Here is a 21,188-nt window from a genome sequence, read left to right as displayed (position 1 = left end):
ATAGGTTGTCTTGAGCAAATACACGTTTATTAATGCTCTGGTAGCAAAATGAGCTCTAAAATTACATTTGAAACATCTAAACACAAAGTAAACCATCCAGTTAGAAAGTTCCTCGATTCAGAAGCGAGAACACTTGCACATGTATTCCGCAAATAGCTCTCGTCTCCTCTCCTCCTCCTCTTCAATAACCAAGCAAGAGCATGCTGTTTGAAATAAATCCAGTGCTGGGAATTTAGTGGAATTCCATCCAAATATACATTAAGATCATGAACTATAAATCATTTATTCTATTGAACATGAATCTCCATGCGAGTAAAGGAGTAGCTTGAGAGGTCTCACACACATCTAAACAAAGGAGTACAAGGCCAGCCCTACATTCTATGAAAATATATATTCGACAAATATACACGTGGAAACAAAAAATAGATACATTTACACCTATTATATACATATAATACATCTGAAATATAGTATTATCTATATGGGTATCACACATTTCAGAATATCCAAGACACATTTTTGACCATTGTTGTGGTGGTTTGGTTGATTTAGAACACATGGGATCGTATACTGTTTTAGTTCTCGGTATGTCTTGTAAATAGCAGCAGAGGATCATTTCAAAACAAACCTGGAACAAGTTGTCGTATGATAAAGTGCATGTTATAAATACGCTCTGTTCCATGTGACAATCGAAAGAAAAACATTCACATGCCAGACACTGATAATACTGAATATATGGAAAATGTTTGGAATGTGTTCAGATCAAAAAGAGCGACGTGTACTGTATAGTATATACTAAACATTTCTTGGATCAAAGAAAGAAATGGACGAAATAATCAACTGTTCTTTTTTTGGTCAATTGTCCCGAATATCCTGGATCATCAATGCCTTGCATTCCATTTCGGATCAATTTCTTGCCATGCAAACATAATAAGTTGTTCTCTGGATTCAAATAGTGTAATACATTGTAAATAACAATATTGTGCCAAAAGACAAAACAGAGAAGCTTGGTGTTAGTCCTATGACAATTCCTCCTCAATATATCAATATTTGAAACCTTAGGCTAGAAAGTCATACTGCACAATCTAGCCTGATATTAGCACAGAATGAGATCTCACATCTTCAGGGAAATAAATGATTGTGGCAACTCTCAAGTTCCTAAAAATGGGAATCTTTATCCTCTGAGAGCAACAACATGGAGCGTCTACCAATTCAAAGGGGATTTCTCCAGCGGAATGGTGCGAGTTGTAATTTGATTGTTCCGTTGCAAAATGCATTCCACTGCAATTATAAAAAGAGTCCTGTTTGAATTAAACCTGGTATCAACCGTTTTTCGGAACTAAAAGATCAGCTGGTGAAGTGTCACACCGTACATAAAAACCACACAGCTTGTATTCTTTTTATAATGCTTATCAATTACAAATTCTTTCGTATTTAAAGTGGGATGTCAACATGCTTGTATGATAATATTATAAGATTATTGCATTATACGTCGTATGTGTTCTTCAACAAGTTCAAAAACCCTGTTTTCCTGTAATAGCACAGATGACAAAAGTGAACAACTGAGCTCCTCCCACCAGAACCAACTCCAAATAAACAAAGCACAAGTTAAAATGTAAATACATTTGAAATAGAATTCCTTTTCTAATGTTTTAACATTGAAACAACGTGGAATAAAATAGGCCCAAAATGAAAAGAACAAGAGAAAAAGATTTGTAAGGATACTGTGCAAGAATCAACAGCTTTCAACAGTTGTGGAAGTCATTTGAGGAATAAGTGCGAATTCTGTGCTGTTTGTGGACTCCCCGCAGTGGCGTAAAAGTACTCAGGAGCGTTCACAAACCTACATTTAACATGCTCTAAAATCTAGGACAAATATTCAAATACAGTAGAACAAAGCTACCAAATTGGGACCAATGGAAACATTAGGCCGTACAAAATACAACGTTTAGTATTCAAGCGAGGATGTCCTGATGTCTTCTAGAACATCTTGAAAGGAACCATCCATCTAGCAAAGAGTGGCTAGTCAAATAATGCCATCAGTGTCTATTTGGTCAGTATGCAAAAAGCAGCAAAAAGTTATTTTGTGTACTTTGCTTCTCTGCGACTACCCTGTCACTCCTACGAAAGCCTGTGCTCGAGCCAAACCGCTTCATCTTACAAGGAAAAGCATCCCTATAATCAGCTCGGACCATTTGGAGGACAACAAAGAAAGAGAGGTCACATTTTCTCAAGCTAGTTTCGGCTCTATAGTGCAAGAGCATTTGGACTTTTGTTCCCCAATGTTGACGCACGGTGCATCGAAATCCAGTCATTCCAAAACATCCAAAGCAGTTGTGCTTGTCATCTGTAAAGACGCGTTTCTCTCCTAAGAGTGGATTGCAGCGACCCCGGCACCGTAAATCAACCGGTTCGGTGACCTCCAATGTGCGTACGACACCAATAAATAATAGATCGGCCATCTGGGGTTATTTACACGACGCTATGAACAAATGGCAAGCAACTCATTTGAAATACAAACCATGGCTACGTCAGCTGCGTTGTAACCTTTACAAAATGGGAGCGAGCGGGTGGGTGGGTAATCACGCCTTGGTGTATTTTGGATATGTAGGAGTCGAGAGACAATAAGACAATGGGTCCTGGACCATCGTCCGGAATATGGATGCTCAGATCATGACAGCTGGGACATTGTCTCATTTGCAGAACAAGCGAGCCCATAGCAGTTAATTGACTTGGAATTCCACCGTTTCCTCAAAACGAGAACGCTCGACGAAGTCGTCACAGGAGGAAAAGAAAACAAGTCATCAGAAAGCTGCGCTTGTCGCTGCCGTCGTCATCCCGTGTGGGCCGTCCCTCCTCTTTTCGTACTGATAAATACATCAATAAATAAATAAATAAATAAACAATAAACACGTGTGAATTCCACTGAGCCAACGTTGTCTGCACATTCATCTCGTTCATAAGATTTGCAATTTTGGTACGCTGCCATCCAACTTCAAGTGCGTGCGTGCATGTGCGTGTGCGTGTAGCTTAGTCATCCCTGCAGGTGGGCAGGTTGACAAAGGTGAAGATGTTGTACTCGATGAGGCAAGAGAAACACAGGAAGACGGAGTAGAGGAGGAGACACATGATACCGAGGCGCTTGTCCAGCGTCCACTTGTTGAGGTGAACGCCAATGACCTGAACACACACACACACACACAAGCACACGTCGACGACGGTGAGTCGATACCGCCGCTTCGGAAGCTGAAGGAATGCAAAAATGAACGCATCATGGGCTATGAATATTTCAGCCCAAAACGCTGCATCCTTTGTAGCAGGAAGAATTACCATTGGTGAAATAATCATCACATTCATTGAAGGAAGCAACGAGGCCGGACTGAAAGCGCTCACCGTGAGAAACACAGACGCCAACAGAAGGCCGACGGAAAAAATCAGTCCTTTGCTGTATAACTTGATCTGCAACAAAGCGTTTGAATTGAATTGGACTGGACTGCAATCAAACCAAAAGCAACGGTGTGCTTTCTCCTATTTGATCTGCCGCTTACGTCGGAGCCGTAGTTGATGGCTAGCGTCTTCAGGGCCCAGGGGAGGCCAAGTCCCACCAAGATGTCAAACACATTGCTCCCGATGGAGTTGGACACCGCCATGTCTCCCATTCCTGCGCAGAAAAAAGCAGCGGGAGAATGTTGGTAAGGCGACTGGGGGGGAGAACAACAACAACCAAAAAGCCGACAGCGTGGGCAGCTCGGCCGGCCGGGGCTTCAAAAAGGTCAGAGCGGCGTCATCACGTGTCTGACTGATGTCCCCGAAGAAAGCGTGATTTGAAGAGAGCACAAAGCCAAGCCGAGCGATGGCCAGGGCGCGTCCGCAAAAACAGACCTCTTTCAATATTTGATGACGGCAGCTAAAAGAAGCACGGATCATAAGACAGTCGAAGGGTCTGCCCACGCTTGGTGTTATACCGTACGCCTGCCTGTGTGACTGTGTGAGCCTACCTTGTCTTGCCACGATGAGGCTGGCCATACAATCGGGGACACTGGTCCCAGCCGCCAGGAAGGTGATGCCCATGATGACGTCGGGGATGCCCAGAGTGAAGCCAATCACCGTGACCTGAGACATTTTCCAATAAAGCCGCTTATTCCAGAGATCATCATCCTCTTTGATGCTACATTCTAACAATAACTACACAATATGCTGTGGGATTAGTCTCATTGTTGAAATGGAAAGCGCAAGATTTCAAATTGGAATCATTCTAATTGATCAATCAACTCAAACGGTCAACTATGCTTATATGGTAGAGGTTAAGCGTAAGGACATTTGTTGCTGAATAGCCCTGTTGGCAGTGTGAAGAAAACAAAAGGGCGGCACAATGGCTGCATGTTTTCCATCTCAGCCGCAAGTGAGTTGAAAACTCAGCGTGAAAACTCTCACCATCCAAACCATGAAGTAGGAGAAGGCGGCGATCCACAGGGTTGAGGAGACAAACGACAGCATGAACCAATTCTCCCAACGTGGAGAGGAACAGTTGGGCACGGTGAAGTAGAGCAGCAGGCACAGAGGCCAGGCCAGCAGCCACTTCACTTTGTTGCATATACCCGCTGCAATACACACAGTACAGTAGGCATGAGAAATGACGACATTATCATAATACAATTACAATATCATTCATTGCCACTTTGATACAAATCCGATTCATTTGATACAAGCCCAATTGGAATGTTGCAAGCCCTGTCTGTGGAACTTGCACATTTGATTAGGATTTCACGCTAAATGGATTTCGTGAAGCAGCGCAACACTTTCTTGTGAAGAATTAAATGAATTGAATTGTTTCGCTGGGATGAAGCTTCATATATACACACACCATACATGAAACAAAGATCTGATGCTACAAATGCATTCTTTTATAAATTTCAAAACAACCTGACTAAATACTTCTGCTATTTGCACCAGAAGCTGGGATGTTCTTTCAGCTACCTGGACACTGGAAGGGCACAAAAGGTCCTTCTCCATCTTCTTCTTCTTCTTCCTCCTCATCATCATTTTCGTTATTCTCATTGTCCTCGTTCTCCGTCTCATTGCCTGCCTCGTGATCCTCACGCCGCACGTTGACACCGCGTTCTGCTCCAGACAGCCCGTTTTCTATAGCCCGCTTGCCCGCCGCCGCCGCTCCTTTCGCGGGCCCGTCCGAGTCGCCATTGATCAAAGTTTGTGTGTTGATCAGACGTTGCCTCTGTACGCACATCACAAACATCATGTCATCATCCCTCTGAGATAGTGTGTTATGTTAGATGTCAGTGGAAGTAGCCACAATCTTTCTTAAAGGGCTAGTGTGTGTGTGTGTGTGTGTGTGTGTGTGTGTGTGTGTGTGTGTCTGCCCTTGCCTCAGTGATGAGCATTCGGGAGGCCATGGTGAGGCGTGTTCTCGGGGAGAAATGGCTGGTGATCATGATTCTCATGCCGGCTTCTGAGAAGGACAACTGGTGGGGGTATGCTGAAAGAAGCTCATCAACCATCAACACCGATGTTTTCCTGTGGCGGTTTGCTTTACGACACACACACACACACACACACAGACACACACACAGACGCGCGTACACACAGGGTCAATACATTACGGATGCGCTAAACACTTTGAACAGCTAATCAGTCAAACAAGCCTTCTGAAAAGACACACAAGATGTATTGAGACGTTTGTCCGTCATAATAACAACAATTGGAAGTCAAAGCAGAAAAGGCATCATATTTACTAGACGTATTTTTTGGCGCCATTTTGTAGCACAAGGGTGTAAAAGAAGGACACTTGAGTGAGTTGGGAATGGTCATTTAGCTAAATGGAGTGCTTTGCTGCCATCATGTGTCAAATACTAAAACTTGAGAGCTTTTAGTTCAAAGTTCAAAGTCAGCTTTAGTGTCAATCCCTTCATATGTCAGACACACAAAGAAAGCGAAATTCCGTTTCCTCCATCCCACGGTGACGAGACACAGTACACGATAAACATACAAGTAGACGACACAAAATAAAAACAAGAAGGCACAAACAATAACTAATAAATAATAAATAAATAAAATGATAAATAAAATTTACCAAGTAGGCTAGCGTCTACCTTTTTTCAGCAGCACGGCAGTCGCATCGGAGCCATCGTCTAGCTCGCCGTTACTAGCGGCGCCGTTCCTTAAACTGGATGACTTCTTCTTTTGCCTCTCCAGAAAGCGTACCACATGGGAGTTGAGTCTGCAGGAAACCAACCCAACACTTAAAACTAGACTCATTTTCACTTTCCTTTGACTTGATATCCATTTTGTTATTAAACTTACTTCATGATCAAAATATAGACGAAATACATCAGAATCAAGGTGAGTGCTTCCCACCTAAAAAGCACAAATAATAACTTTTTTTTTCTCTGGAACTTTCAATGGGAGAAAATGCGGAATTTCATTAATGGAACTTACCAAACCACTTTTTCGTCATATATGAACTACAATAAGGAAAGAAGGCGATATACTGTTAGGGCAACGAAACGTTCCATTTCTACATGCACTGTCATGTGGAAAAATGAGAATGCAATTAAAAGTAGGCACTTACCACAATAAGAGCAGAGATAGACAGAGTGTAGTAGGTGGAGTCTCTGAGCAGAGGCCAGCAGGTCAGATGGATGGTCTGGGGAGACAAAAAAAAAGAGGAAATATTCACTCACACATAAGTGTTGACTACAAATGATTTTAAGTTTCCACACAACTGCATTATTTAGAGAAATAGTAAATCAGTATCGTAATACTTATTTGACTTTGTAATAGGACGGATTAGTCCAGTTGAGAAAGAAAGAAAGAAAGAAAGAAAGAAAGAAAGAAAGAAAGAAAGAAAGAAAGAAAGAAAGAAAGAAAGAAAGAAAGAAAGAAAGAAAGAAAGAAAGAAAGAAAGACAGAAAGAAAGACAGAAAGAAAGACAGAAAGAAAGAAAGAAAGAGCGAAAGAAAGAGCGAAAGAAAGAAAGAGCGAAAGAGCGAAAGAAAGAGCGAAAGAGCGAAAGAAAGAGCGAAAGAAAGAAAGAAAGAGCGAAAGAAAGAAAGAAAGAGCGAAAGAAAGAAAGAAAGAAAGAAAGAAAGAAAGAAAGAAAGAAAGAAAGAAAGAAAGAAAGAAAGAAAGAAAGAAAGAAAGAAAGAAAGAAAGAAAGAAAGAAAGAAAGAAAGAAAGCCATTCAAAACAAATCATTTGAAGACACGATGCAATTCTTTCTCTATCCAAACCATTTCTCCTTGACCTTCTTGAGCTCAATTGTCATTGTGGTGACAAGTGAAGAAGGCTTTTGTCCCATCCCGGGGAAATTGGGGAACGACCTTTCTCGTATGAACTCTTTTTTTTAACACTCATCGCCCTGATCTGGAGCTGTTATGGAGATCATTGCAATGTCTCAAAGCAGGCTTGATTGCCTCCCAAATGAAAGACTCGATTGTTTTTGTCCTGAGTTTGAAGCTCATCTTTAGTTTGTCTATTTTATTGTAAACGATTGCCTGCAAATGGGCAATTATGAAGCTTCTCGAATCCCCGTTACCGTTGAATTATGCAGATGAAATGTCTTTGAGTGCGTAGGCTGAAGTCCTTGACTACAAACAACAATCTAGCTCACCTGCATGGAAAAGATCCCACATACTCCAATAATGCAGAGGATATTGAAGACAGCTGAGCCAACGATGGTGCCAACCCCAACATCCCCTTTCGTAATGAATACTCCTGCAAAGCAGAGACATCAACACTCATTACTGCACATGTTGAGTCCTTTGTTTACTTTATGGCATATACCTTTTTGATTGTTTCAAACATCACTTTCTGGTCAGCCTCAAGTATATAAATATAATGCTCTGGCCCCAAGTTTTGATCAATACAATTTGAATTGACAGTTTAGAATTTGTACCACACATATTGTCTGTAGACATGCATGTCAAGCGTGACGGAATAATCTTCGAGGAACCCACTGAGATCCATTGACTGATTTGTAGGCGTTCAATAGGAATCTTTATTCTGTCTGCTGTATTGTGGATGTGTATTGTGTACGTTTGTCACCTATGACCGAGGTGAACAATTCAGGCGCTGAACTTCCTGCAGCCATGAAGGTCGCCCCTGCAACATCCTCACTGAGATCAAGACGCTAGTGGGGGAGAAAAAGCAAAATGAAAAGTGAAAGAAAGAAAGAAAGAAAAATCATCATGGCGGAAAATGTTGCTAAAACAATGATATAGGATTTACCTCACATATCTTGTCTAACGAGGGGACAAAGTAATCGTCACACACAAGGGCCAAGGCATAGAACATATAGACAGCCTGCAAACACACACACACACACACACACACACACACTTTCAGCTCGACTGCTGCTGCTGCATTGAAATCATTTCTGTATACAGATAATTTTTCCAACTTCCTCTCTATTTAGAGTAAAGCAAACCATATTTACATGCTTGAAATGTTTCCTTTTATAGAGTATGTACAGATCCATGGCATTATTATGCAACTAAATACCCACGAGAGGGACACGAGTTCTCCCCGGTAATTAAAATGCATTCTCGTGTGTGAAGTAGGAATGATTTCTAGGAAGCCAGACTATTTTGTTACCTATCCTTGAAACTTGGAAAAAAAAAAATCGACTGTCTACAAAGACAAAAAAAAACAACTCCAAATATTGCAGATCAATATTATACGGTGAGGCTTTACAGCTGAAAAGACACTCACACAGAGGACATGGAATCCCACGGCTCCGTCAATGCGCTCCTGGTTTGTGAAGTAGTCTGTGGGGAACTCGTGAATAGCTGCAGACAAAATAGAACACAATGAAAGAACCAAGCCCGTTATCATGATTATCCAGTGAGAAATGAGAAACGTCTCAAGAGCTTGGCAGTGCACATGGCCAGTGACCTCCAAACAATTCAAAAGACCTGATCAAAGAGTAGAGTTTGTGCTCACTGAGAAATATCATTTCAATCAGGTGCTGACCTCAACGACACAATGAATTCATCGTTGTGTGCGTATCGTTAGCCAATTGGAAGAAAAGAAGCCACATGGTCATCATGCACAATTCCCAGGATGACATGGAAGTGTGCATACAAGCGCTTGGGTTAAAAATAGCTGTGGCCCACCATGACCCACTCTGTGTGTCTTTGTGTGTATTTGGGTTTTGCTTGGCAAGCTCCATTGTGTGTCTTGGTAACTTGCTGTATGTGTACGTGTTGAGGTGCCAGTGGAACAGAATGGCAACCCAATGTGCAGTGACATTCTCTCTTTCTCTCCCTCAGTGTAGCCCAGAGCTAGTGAGTCAGGCAGGCCATGGCACCTGCAGCCTGCCTGCCTGTGTGTGTGTGTTGTGTGGCCGTCTATGCATAGGAAGAAGATGAGAAAACAAGGTGAAGCTAGCAGAGAAGTCATCAAAAAGGAAATCATGTGGAGGAGCTACTCAGAGAGAAAAAAAAACATATATGAAAAAACAAACGTATATAAAAATAGGGTCATTGCTTGACCTCAGGAGATTGACCTGGCCCTCTTTAAATTGAACTCTTTGCTGTCTTTTACTGCTATGTTTCCATATTCTCCGGGGTCCTTCTGCACTGCAAAGTTGGCTGAGAACGTTGTCCAAAAGACTTGAGAAATCAGCCCAACGTTTTGGTCAGCAGTCACATCATCAATAAATACAAAGGTCCAATATTGATGGATGGAGCTGAACAGAATTTGAAATGGAACAACTCCGTCACATATACTAAGCATCTGAAATGATTTAGGATTATGACGGAGGATATTTAAACAGACCAGCAATGATGTAACCTTCTAGTACTCTTCTAATCTCATTAAGTATTCTATGAAAGAAAAAAACAACAACCCTGCATGTCAGAGCGCGGGTGAGACAAAAAGCATTGTATAATCTTTGCATTTAGAAAAGGAGGTGAAAAATCAATGCTTACCATATCTGCTGCGCTAAAGCCATTTGGCTAAGTATATCATCTGATAAAAGGCTATTAGAAAGCTGTTGTGCCATCACCTCGGAATAAATAAGGTCAAAGTGGGTGTGCAGATGTGTTGGAAATGGCCCCTTTGGCAAAGAAAAAAAAATTCCAGTTGGGTCAGATTTGGGGGAAAAGATTCATTTGAATATTCTTAAAAGTAAGCTGATAATGCAATGAGTCGCACAAGGATTTTTTTCTTTTTTATCATTTATAATCTGAATAGAAAAACATTGGAATCTCCATCGTTCCATAATGTCAATGGATCCCCAAAAATGGTGGTAAACTGCATGGTGAGTGTGACCTGATGAAGAAATCTGGCGTGTAGGGGCCAAGTGGGCTGCCAAGTCGGCTGCCAAATCCCTGAGCTTCGTGAGATCAACGTGGATTGAGACGGACGGACGGACGGCTTGTCACTTGAGGCTTGGAAACAACAGTCAGCCAGCCGCCCTCGCCCCCACCTCCTTGCATAATACCACAAGCATTACGTAAGAGTTGTGTGGCGCTCATACAGACACACACACACACACACGCAGACAGAAAGACAGAGAAATCGGACAAATCCTACACATCATTAAAGGCGTAATGGGAGACATCGCTGTTTTCAGAGCAGCGGGGGAAAAAACACTCTTCATGCAGATGGCAGCTGGTCTTTCCTCTATCCACAATAAGCTCGCTGTTGTGCCACACACACATTGTAAACACAATAAACAGGCTCAACTTCAGCCCTCTTCAAAAGTTGATCCAAAAACATCTACATTTGTCACATTAATAAAAAAAATCACTTGAAATACAAGAGGAAGTTGAGCAGCCTCCCAAATTGGCTTCAGCCCTCGCTCCACTGTACAACTTCAAGGAAGAATCATTCAAACACAACAAAAGCCTTCTCGAGAAATAAAGTTGTTTGGGCAAATCGTTTTTAAAAGTCACTTTGGAGAAATTGGAGACTTCAATTGCAGACGTTTCATAAAAAGAAGAAGTGATTCGTTTATTTGGATGACATTAGAGATGACTCAGTGTCCTTCAAGCACATAAGAGTCCTTTCCCATTCTTGTGTCAATCTCCATTTAGTGGGAGGAGAGGAGAGGAGAGGAGAGGAGAGGAGAGGAGAGGAGAGGAGAGGAGAGGAGAGGAGAGGAGAGGAGAGGAGAGGAGAGGAGAGGAGAGGAGAGGAGAGGAGAGGAGAGGAGAGGAGAGGAGAGGAGAGGAGAGGAGAGGAGAGGAGAGGAGAGGAGAGGAGAGGAGAGGAGAGGAGAGGAGAGGAGAGGAGAGGAGAGGAGAGGAGAGGAGAGGAGAGGAGAGGAGAGGAGAGGAGAGGAGAGGAGAGGAGAGGAGAGGAGAGGAGAGGAGAGGAGAGGAGAGGAGAGGAGAGGAGAGGAGAGGAGAGGAGAGGAGAGGAGAGGAGAGGAGAGGAGAGGAGAGGAGAGGAGAGGAGAGGAGAGGAGAGGAGAGGAGAGGAGAGGAGAGGAGAGGAGAGGAGAGGAGAGGAGAGGAGAGGAGGCTTCAGCACAAATGCAGCCACTTACTTTATGAAAAATGGCAGCCAATGCCATGTAATACAGGGCTCATATGAACAAGCTTGGTTTAAAAGCATGTGATTGCATGCAATTGCAACATGCGCACACACACAGGCAGCAGCATGTGGTTGCATTTATTTTCTGCCACAAGTACCTCAATATATGCCGGTGGTATTACCTAACACATGGACCAATCGAGAATGGAGAGAAAAAGGGCAGACTTGCAAGAGTTTGTAGGATGAGCAGTATTTCCTTGACAGCAGTGTTGAATGACACAAATATGTATGGCCGCTGTCTGTAATGACCCTTGAACAATTGAAAAAGTCACCACTTACACAGTGATGGAAAAGAACGAAGGAAGGGAGAAAAGAGCCCCAAGAGCTGAACACTTGAGGTTGCTTCCTCTCTATTCAGGGATGAACAAGTGTCTGCAGCCTGAGGGCACAATTAGCTGCAGACACTGGCTCAGCCAATGGCTGCAGGCTTGCAGGCTGCTGCTGAGCATGCTGCTGCTGCTGCTGCTGAGCATGCTGCTGCAAACCAGTCCAATGATGCAACAAATTAGGGCTAAAGTGTTGCGCTATTTCCTAACTCACTGAAATATTCTATATTGCCATCATCTTGATATGCGTCATCTGAAATAGCAGGCGCTGCTGACTGCTGAGCTCCCAGGATTTTCAGCAGTGGTGCTTTTCAACATCAGCAGTCTGACCATGCTACCTGTCCATCATTCAAAAAGGTTCAGAAGTATCTATTTCGGACTCACGGAAGCTCAGAAAGCAGAAGGATCACCAAGGGGAGAAAACTTGTGAGAGGTGAAATCCATCACGCTGGGCCTAATCCAAGTGTGTGAACACAAGAGATACGAGCCAGAATCCGCTTTGCCGTCTTGCACGTGTCCGTCCGAAGAATAGGAGTGACAGGGGGAAGGCCATTGTGATGCACATGGACAAAAGCACACACTGAAAACGTGTGGCTTGTGTGCTTGTGCGTGCAACGCTGAGCTAAAGGTTACATGCTAATAGTGGCATTTAATCGGGGAGGCGGCAAGAAGTCAGATCAGAGGTGGCCATCCCATTCAGTCAGAAGGAAGGAAGGAAGGAAGGTTGCTTAATCCATCACTGACAGGCGGCCATTTTGCCCATTGACGACAATGTCAGTTTAAAAGACTAGGTTTTCATCAATCAACAGGGTCAAGTACCGATGGAGCACTCAATGTGTCACCGATGAAAACATGCCCCGCTTGTTGATTATATTTCACAGGTTTGTTTGAGTAGACTATATTGACCATCTATTGTATGTACAGTAGGTGGTGGCGTGCACCAAAGAGAGAATCCTGTTTTTTTATTTGAACACTGTCCCTGAACTTTTAATACTGCTGGTGACAAACGTGTGCAGCAGCAAGTAGGCCACAATGCTGCGTCATTAGCAGGCTTGATGTATAATGAAGAGGTATTAAAAAAAACAACAACACACCGTTCACACCAGATAAACATCTTGAACCTCTCGAGATGTTTTTCATGACATACCTTCAGCTACTTCATTAAGCCGACACCTCAAGAATCATCATCCTAATATGCAAGTGCTGAGCCCACAGCACACACATTTGACATGACTAAACCCATGGCCTTTGTATTAATCCCATCATTCACATGCGCACACGCACACACACACACACACACACACACACACACACACACATTACTCGCAGTAAATGTTGCTTTTATCCGCGGCCTGATATGATCTTGGTTATTCAAATGATGAGAGCACATCCTGTCAACAATATGTATTATGCTCATGATTTCGTTTCAGGCCGACCCTACCAAAGGTTGGGAATGAGTGAATGCACGCACGCACGCACGCACGCACGCACGCACGCATGCGTGTCTTGCTCTGAGCTTGAAGCATGGAGAATCTCATTCTAAGATAATATCATTTCTGGAATGTAATATTTGATGGCTACAGCGCAAGCAATTGACAAGCAACCCGATAGCAATTGGAGCTTGATCATTCGGAGCATGAAAAACAGCATTAATAAAGCAAGTGAACATTTGGGCTTCTTCCATCTCAGCTATTTCCTAATCTTGGCAGGCCCGTCCGTCATTCATTTATCCGCCGGCCGGCCGGCCGGCCGCCTGTGCTTTTGGCGGCCACGGACGGACGGAGTGGGCGAGAGCTGCCAAACACGTTGATTTGACATATCGCAGTTGAGCAGAGAGGATGCTGTACTTTCCCACTCCCATTTTAGAGTCATGTCAACACCGCACACACTCGTGAATGCTTTTGGAATCTTGCACTGTTATCTTTACGTTCTTCAATAAAAGCAAATGAGATTCACGCACAAACTCGCTGTATTACCTGGTAACAAACTCAGGTAGCAAATTCAGCCATTACTAGAGTTTCGCATCAGCTATCTAGCACACTTCTAACCGCAAAATCACAATTGCGTTCACAATTCCGCACGCAAAAATCAATGATAAATGTTGAAAAATACAAGTAATACAATGGGAGAAAATGAAAAGCATTCTTTTCGTGTCACTTTCACGACCGATGTGCATTCAAGGACTGTCACGAAAATTGCACATCTGAAACACACACATCTCGTGAAAAAACATTATCAATTTATCAAACCAAACAACAGAATGTTTCAAAGAAATGATGCAAAGGAGATATTTGCACAAAAACAGCCAATGGGCATGTTTTTCTAGAACAAACAACTCCCTGCCATATCAAGTGATTCACTTTTTAAAAAGACAGTAGTTTTTAACAAGAGCCATTCCATTTTTGTTGTTGTTTCTTTCAAGCTTTTTGCTCGTTCTTCTATTGGGTATTTGAAAAGTCAATCTGGTTGTCACAATTAAATTTGACAAAAATGTGAAGACAATACATGGCACATGCAGTTTTAGGTCCATTCAAATTAAAAAGGGTCTGTTTGGCCGTTTCCGGTTCCATCTCTTACCGAGTTCACACATTCGGCATTATGTTAATAGCCGTGTGGCTGAGGAGACTTTCTTTCAATTAAGCTGTGTTCTCTGGGTCCCTGACCTTTTCCCAAAATAACTATCTGACTGCCTGTCTGAGGTCCATCGGATCAACTTTTGGAAATGGTAACATCCCTGCTGAGGTTGAACAGTCGTGAATGTCACAAAATGCAGTCAAGCGCTACAGAGAGAGAGGGAGAGACACAGAGAGACAGAGAGAGAGAGAGAGAGAGGCTTAACATGGCAGAAAGAAAAATGACAGTACATTAATGATAAAAAATAGAAGACATAAGTTAGTTGAATCCCTCAAACAACAATTCAGAGAAAAAAAATGTAGCCAAAGATATTAAATGTAAGACAAGAGTGGAAGTAGAGTGAATATAACGTTTGTTGCATTGGGAAAAAAAAAAAAAAAATGTTCTGTTGAAGTACTGCTTACTTTTTGTAAAACGCGCACTCATTCCCCCCCCCCCCCCCCCCCCCCCCCCCACACACACACATACATACACCCCGTACATACACGGGTGACATAGTGCACTGGTTTCCATGGCAGCAGGGGGATGAGGGTCCATTTTCAAAGCTAAACAAATTTGCATGATCAGCACAATGGTTCTAAAGTGTCGACTCTCATTTCACATCCATGGCCGCGCACAGCTTCCCCCTCATTTTGCAAAAAATGCCATGTTCAGTGTTGTAAAGGCAAGAAAGTACACGATGTAGTGCATGTTGAAGAAATAACCAGCTGTATTAGAGATTGTAAAATGAAATTGCCCATGAATATTTTCACTTAACCTTTAGAATTCAGGAAAACACAGAAATGAATTGAAGTGCTTGATTTGCCTCCAAAGAAGAGAAAAACATGAAAAACACATCCCTATTCTTTGACTGATAAAAAAAAAAGTCTCGAGGCAGCGGACATTTCCTCGAGGCAAAGCGACGATTCTGGAGAGATGGACAGACAAAATATCAACGCTCCAGCTGTGACTCACACAGACCACAAAAATAGAGCTATAGAAAAGTAAGTCCATGCGTATCCTCGCTCCCTCGTTCGCTCCCTCCCTCCCTCCCTCCCCCCCCAGCACTTTACGAGCACACAGTCGGTCGGGGTGGGAGGAATAGTGGATCAGAGACTTGCAAGCCTTTTCACCTTGAAGGATATCCAAGGAAGCATTCTGGCTATTTTGGGGCCATTGCTGTCACGTGCGTGAGCATCACTCTTTGGCAGGTTGCATAGTGCCTCCCTTTTCCTCTCATGTGTTTGGGCCAAATCTCCCCTCAACAACTTCACACATCAACAAAGGTTCTATTCTTACAGAAGGAAACAGCGGGCCCCGTTCTTGTCATGCCCATGTGGGTACGTTGCGAGATCTCCCCTTGCGGATTTGAGAAGGATGAAAGCCAGAAGATGAAGTCTTTCACATTTGAAAGTGTGTCCTTAACATACTGCACTTCATCCAATGAGATGACAAACCCAAATGTCCCTGGATCTCGAAAGTGTGTGCAATCCATGTGTGGTGTGTTTACAATGAGCTCAAGAGAACGCTTGGCAGGGGATCAGCCTTGTCCAGGCCCAGCCGGCCGGGCGGGATCCCACATGGAAAACACTGGTGCGCTCCGTGCCAGGAGAACAACACAATCGTGCGCAAAAAGACAACATGGCTTACACAACCAGGGAGTGGGCGATAGCAGCAGCAGCTATGGGGGACAGCTAGACTTGACTTGAGCTGAGCAGCCCTGTCCAAGCAACAAGTCTCTCGTCTTACCTGGTTCGGTGCAGTTTTTGTCAAGCTCCGAGAAGAGCTTGGACTGATTGTCGTGGAAGTCTTGCAGAAGGTGACGACTCTCCCACCTGGGCTCTTCCGCTATCACGGAGCTTGAAACGTGGTGTGCTGAGAGAGTCGCAATGGGACAAAACAGAGAGGAGTATGTGTTGTGAGTGCTGATCATGACAGAGACCATAAAACTCCTCTTTTGTGAAGGAATAAATAGTCAACTTGGGCTAAGAAAAAGAGATTTGAGGGCTGAAGAAGTGTCTTTTCCTCAGCCCATTTCTTATTTTTGGCGCCCGTAAATCTCATCTGAGACCCAAAGTTGAAGGTCCAGTGTTAATTGACATTCGATGGATATTTGCGAAGCCTTCCGTTTGCCACAGAACAAAGAACGATGACATATGTATGCGTGTTGTGTCAGCACGCTCCTACAGGAACGCTGGCTGGCTGGCTGGCCGGCCGGCCGGCTGATATGGAGGCATGCCGAGCTCCATTCATGTAGGTCACTGCATTCGCAAGCAGCCAGCCCCCCTTCCAATCCATCTCCTCTCTCACCACGCAACAGGCCTCAGCATAGGCAGACTTTCCATAAATAGAAGCAGTCTACACTCAATTTATCAGAACATGAAGGATTTGGCCAGAACAGAATGTGCACAATGCTGTAGAAGGCAGCTAGCTGCGACACCATTTCTCGGAGACCAATTTCAAGCGCCACCATCCCGCCGGGTGGCCAAATTCTCGCTGCTTTTTTTTTTCCTGGCTTCCATTCCCACTTGGATTTTTGCTGTTCTGTCGTACAACGCCGACAAAACTGCAAGAATGAAGAGGGTCAGCAAAAAAATGCTTTGGAAGGTTTTGGCTGTTGGGGAAAACGTGGGTTGTATCGGTCCTTCTTTGGGGCAAGCGTACAGTGCTACACTTCTACAGAGAGAACCTGAGGGTGAAATCTGCCAAGCTGCATCAGTGCTAGGCTGCCCTTGCAGCCTTAATGTCCTCTTACTACTTACTATAGTACGTCGTTTTTCGGAGACACGGTGTCCACATGACCTAAACATAAGACTACAATATGACAAGGTCAAAGCAATATCGTTTCGTAATAACGCTATCATCAGTCTGCTTTCGCTTTGCTGCGGAACGAAATTATGCCTGGGATCGCACATGAGTGGATTAAATAGGTGGAAAAAATGGACAATTACATTTTGACCTTGCAGTAGGTTGCAACAAAAGATGAATGAAGCAGAATAGCATGGAACGTCCTCCCTACTAACAGGATCCATGAGGTCATTGATTGAGTCGCTCATTGATTTGAACCGAGCCACAAGAAGGAATCAAATTGCAAATCATCATCTTCACGCCAAACACACGCTTTCAGATCAATCCGACTTTTTGGTGATGATAAATTAGCGGTGAAGCCAGACAAAAGGGACCATCTGTCCACAGACCTCATTGTTGATACCATTACAAATGTGAACTGAAATGCACCCTGGAATATGTGTGTGTGTGTTTCATTTGATGGATCTCCTCGTACCTGCACGACTCTTCCAGCCTCTGGATCTAGGTCAACTATGCCGTGCATTTTTATCAGAGGAGCGTGATATAGAAAAAAAAGAAAAATGCTTGTGGGAAATCATTAGCATCAAGAGATAGATATGCTTGTCCACATATTTCTCCCAATAGCAAACACACTCCTAGCCTCACCGCTTGATGTGTCCTACATTGTCCAGAGTCCGACGGGTAGAGGTCCAAGTCGACCCCATAACGTCAAATAACACGGCCGCCCATCGCTCCTCAATGTCATCCCTAATTAGCTACTTCATCTTCATTAGCGTTCTTTGACAGATGTGTTCATGCAAGAAAGAAGGAAAGAAGGAAAGAAGGAAAGAAGGAAAGAAGGAAAGAAAGAAGGAAAGAAAGAAAAAAACATTGATTGAAGATACTGATCATAGGTCTTAATTGTAATCCCATGAAATCATGAGGCTTGTGCAAGAGTGCTTAATAGTAAGCCATATTTGTTCACCTTCCTTGTCTCAGGCAATTTAGCGCACTGAAATCCCACCTCCCTGTGTTTCTGTCTATTCCTTCTCCATCTCCTCCTTTATCCTACTGTTTCTTATTCCATAGCCTGAGCTGTCCCCACATGCTCCCATTGCTCTTCTCAGCACGCACTGCACTCTTGTCTGTTTTCCTTTTTGTCCAATTTTGTTCCTCTGCTCTGAGTCCCAAGGCTTTGTCAGTACAAAGTGCTCCATCTGTGTCACCCCCCCCCAGCCCCCCATCCTCCTAGCAAACACAAAGGACGAGACGGAGCAACCAAAGGTCTGAGTTATGTAATAAGCTAATGGACACACTAATGCTCATACCAAGAAAGCGTCAATGGCAGGTTTATACCATGACCCTTTATTTGTCTTTGGCATTGGTCACACATGGATGAAAAGGGTCTTTAGCTTGAGAAATGGATTTATGGACATGCCACATACATGATCTGGGAATGACAGTTGCGACTTTACCATCAAACATCCTGTTTTTGTAACAGACTTGCTCCACATGTACACCCTGGACAGGTCAGGTCATCAATCGATTCCAGACATATGTATAACCATTCACACTTATATTCACTTTGAATAATAATTGAACCATTATGCATGTTTTTGAAATGAAAGCTGGAGAGATGAGAAATGCCATACAGGGATTGGGACAATATGGCCTACACAGAAATGCAAGTTGCAGCGTTGGGAGGGAGCCTGCCGTTCCAGCCACACGCACCATCGTGCTGCTCGGCAGAATTAGTCACGTATTCAGAAATGCATGCAGCAATCATTTATGGAATTCAATTTCACATTCAGTCCTTTACCTTCAATGCTTCAAATGAATGAGCAGAAAAGACGGTAGACCTCCATAATGCAGTCCAAAATGTGCACATTACAAATATATATATATATATATATATATATTTAGCATGCATTTTCTCCGGCTTCTTCTGTTATGTATGGGTGTGCAAAAAAATCCATTCTTTAGTCTGGCAAATGAGCTCTTGACAGTTGCTGCCTCCAAATGTGTTGGCTTGTTGTTCATAGAGAGAGAGATCCTCCTTACCATACGTCCTGCGATAATGCTTTGCATCATCATCATCATCATCATCAGAATTCATCTCAAATTGACAGACACATTCTAGATTGACGTCAATCAAACGGAATCCAATTTGAGTTTGTGCAATCCAATTGAAATCAAAGCAAACAATTAAATGCTTAATGCACGCTTGACATTGGCGAACTTTGCGCGTTTCTCACCTTCCTTGTGTGCCACATTGTTGAGGGCAACAACGAGCCCCAGCAGAATGCCCATGAAGCACATCTGCAGGGCGAACAAGTCCTTTCGCTTTCTCCGCCTGCCTTTAGTCCTCCTCCGCCGGCTCAGCATCACACCTACTCCCACGGCTGACTCAGGCACCGCCGCTTCTCGCACCACGCGGGCCATGGCGCTCCGCTCCGCTCCGTTGCTTGAGCGTTCCGGCAGGTCCGGCTGGCCCATCAGCCCGCCCGCCCGTGCAAGGAAGAGGACGGACGGACGGACGGACGGACGACTCTGGGCTGCAGGGATGAAGACGGACGCCGAGACGTGCACGGCCAGCGAGCGAGATGGACGGATGGAGGGAGGGAGGGATGCTCGCTCTCACTTACTGGAGTGGAGCGGCCAGATGTGAGCAGCGGCTTGTCGATCGATGTACGCCTTGCCAAACAAATTGAATGCGTCCCTGCTGCTGCTGCTATATCCGGTAAAGACCTTCACAATAAAAGACCATACGACGCACGACCCCTTCTGGCCACAATTTGGCCTACAATGCACTTGGTGAGGCGTGCACCTGGCTGGGCGGCTGACTGGCTGGCTGGCTGGCTGGCTGGCTACCAGGGGCACTAGAAAACAAACATATCCATATGCAAAACCTGCCTACTTTTGGTTGTGAATCTTTTTTTTTCAGCAGAGTTAGGGTCTCCTATTCCAGTGGTCTGCAACCATCGGTCGGCGGCCCAGTATCGGTCTGCGGACCACGCACGCTTAAGAGATTTTTTTTTTTTAACACACAAACACATAGATGGCATGGTGAGGCTCTGGCTAGCATATCCACCTCACAGTTCAAAAGTGCAAGGTTCGATTCCTGCTCCAGCCTCCTTGTGTGTATTCTGCACGTTCTCCTCGTTCATGCTTGCGTGGGTTCCGCTTTTCCTTTTCGCTACTTCATTAGGTTCAATAGGCTGAATTTCCTGGACTCTCTGCACTTGAGACTTTTATTTTTAAATAGAAAATGGTATCTGAGCAAAGAGCAGAAGAAGAAAGGTCAATGTTTCAAGCACTTTGGACTTGTCATGGTCAGTGAAATTGAGCTGTCACAATTGATCTGCGGCGGCGGCGGCGGCAGCTACAGCGGCAGCGGAGTGCAGCACCAAACAACATCGGGTCTCATGTGAGAAGCCTTTGCACTGATCCTGTTTTCTCCTGTTCTTGCAGAGGTGCATCATGCTGAAGGCAGAAGACACTCTTGCACACAGCTGGACATACATTCTCAACGAATGTTCAGTGAGGCGCACGATAAATATCACAGGGCATATGAACTAATGTGCGATACACATTTTAAATTCAATTTGGGCAATGGTTCATTCAAATGTCTGATCAACCTTCAAATACCAAGAGCCACTCATTTGTGAGGCCATTTTTCTTCCACCGCTTCTGAAGAAATTCCAAATGAACAGTTGGTTGCATTCTATTAGTCCACCACTGGGTCGCAAGTGTATTTGACACACTGTACCTTTAAGGTACCTTTCGGCTCCCACGAGTCCAGTCCAAACACGCGATACAATTGTTTGGGAGGGGCGTGTCAGTTTTGATACAACATTTGCAACTTGTGTAGACAGGAAAGGTTGTATTCAAGAAAGCAGAGTT

The 21,188-nt window shown here is 43.9% G+C and overlaps 1 protein-coding gene across 1 annotated transcript; it reads right to left on the bottom strand.

The window, feature by feature from the left end:
- Nucleotides 1-13: 13 nt before the first annotated feature.
- slc24a3 (solute carrier family 24 member 3) lies at nucleotides 14-19,840 on the bottom strand. Its single transcript, XM_061284515.1, has 17 exons — nucleotides 19,541-19,840; nucleotides 16,248-16,373; nucleotides 8,728-8,804; nucleotides 8,245-8,319; nucleotides 8,062-8,146; nucleotides 7,628-7,731; nucleotides 6,587-6,661; nucleotides 6,454-6,479; nucleotides 6,319-6,372; nucleotides 6,108-6,235; nucleotides 5,385-5,545; nucleotides 4,978-5,233; nucleotides 4,435-4,601; nucleotides 3,999-4,113; nucleotides 3,549-3,661; nucleotides 3,394-3,459; nucleotides 14-3,180 (listed from the first exon to the last, which is right to left on the bottom strand). The coding sequence occupies exons 1-17, from the start codon at nucleotides 19,779-19,781 to the stop codon at nucleotides 3,031-3,033; spliced, it is 2,019 nt and encodes a 672-aa protein (XP_061140499.1). The 5' UTR covers nucleotides 19,782-19,840; the 3' UTR covers nucleotides 14-3,030.
- Between the last annotated feature and the right edge of the window lie 1,348 nt (nucleotides 19,841-21,188).

The sequence above is a fragment of the Syngnathus typhle genome, linkage group LG8 (genome assembly GCF_033458585.1).
Source record: "Syngnathus typhle isolate RoL2023-S1 ecotype Sweden linkage group LG8, RoL_Styp_1.0, whole genome shotgun sequence".
NCBI lineage: Eukaryota > Metazoa > Chordata > Actinopteri > Syngnathiformes > Syngnathidae > Syngnathus > Syngnathus typhle.
This window is presented reverse-complemented; position numbering and strand designations above follow the sequence as displayed.

Coding starts and splice junctions, on each gene's coding strand:
- slc24a3 (XM_061284515.1), bottom strand. CDS start 19,781: ATGGGCCAGCCGGACCTGCCGGAACGCTCAAGCAACGGAGCGGAGCGG. Junction 8,805..16,247: donor CAAAAACTGCACCGAACCAG/GTAAGACGAGAG, acceptor TTTTGTCTGCAG/CTATTCACGAGTTCCCCACA. Junction 6,662..7,627: donor GTGGGATCTTTTCCATGCAG/GTGAGCTAGATT, acceptor TTGTCTCCCCAG/ACCATCCATCTGACCTGCTG.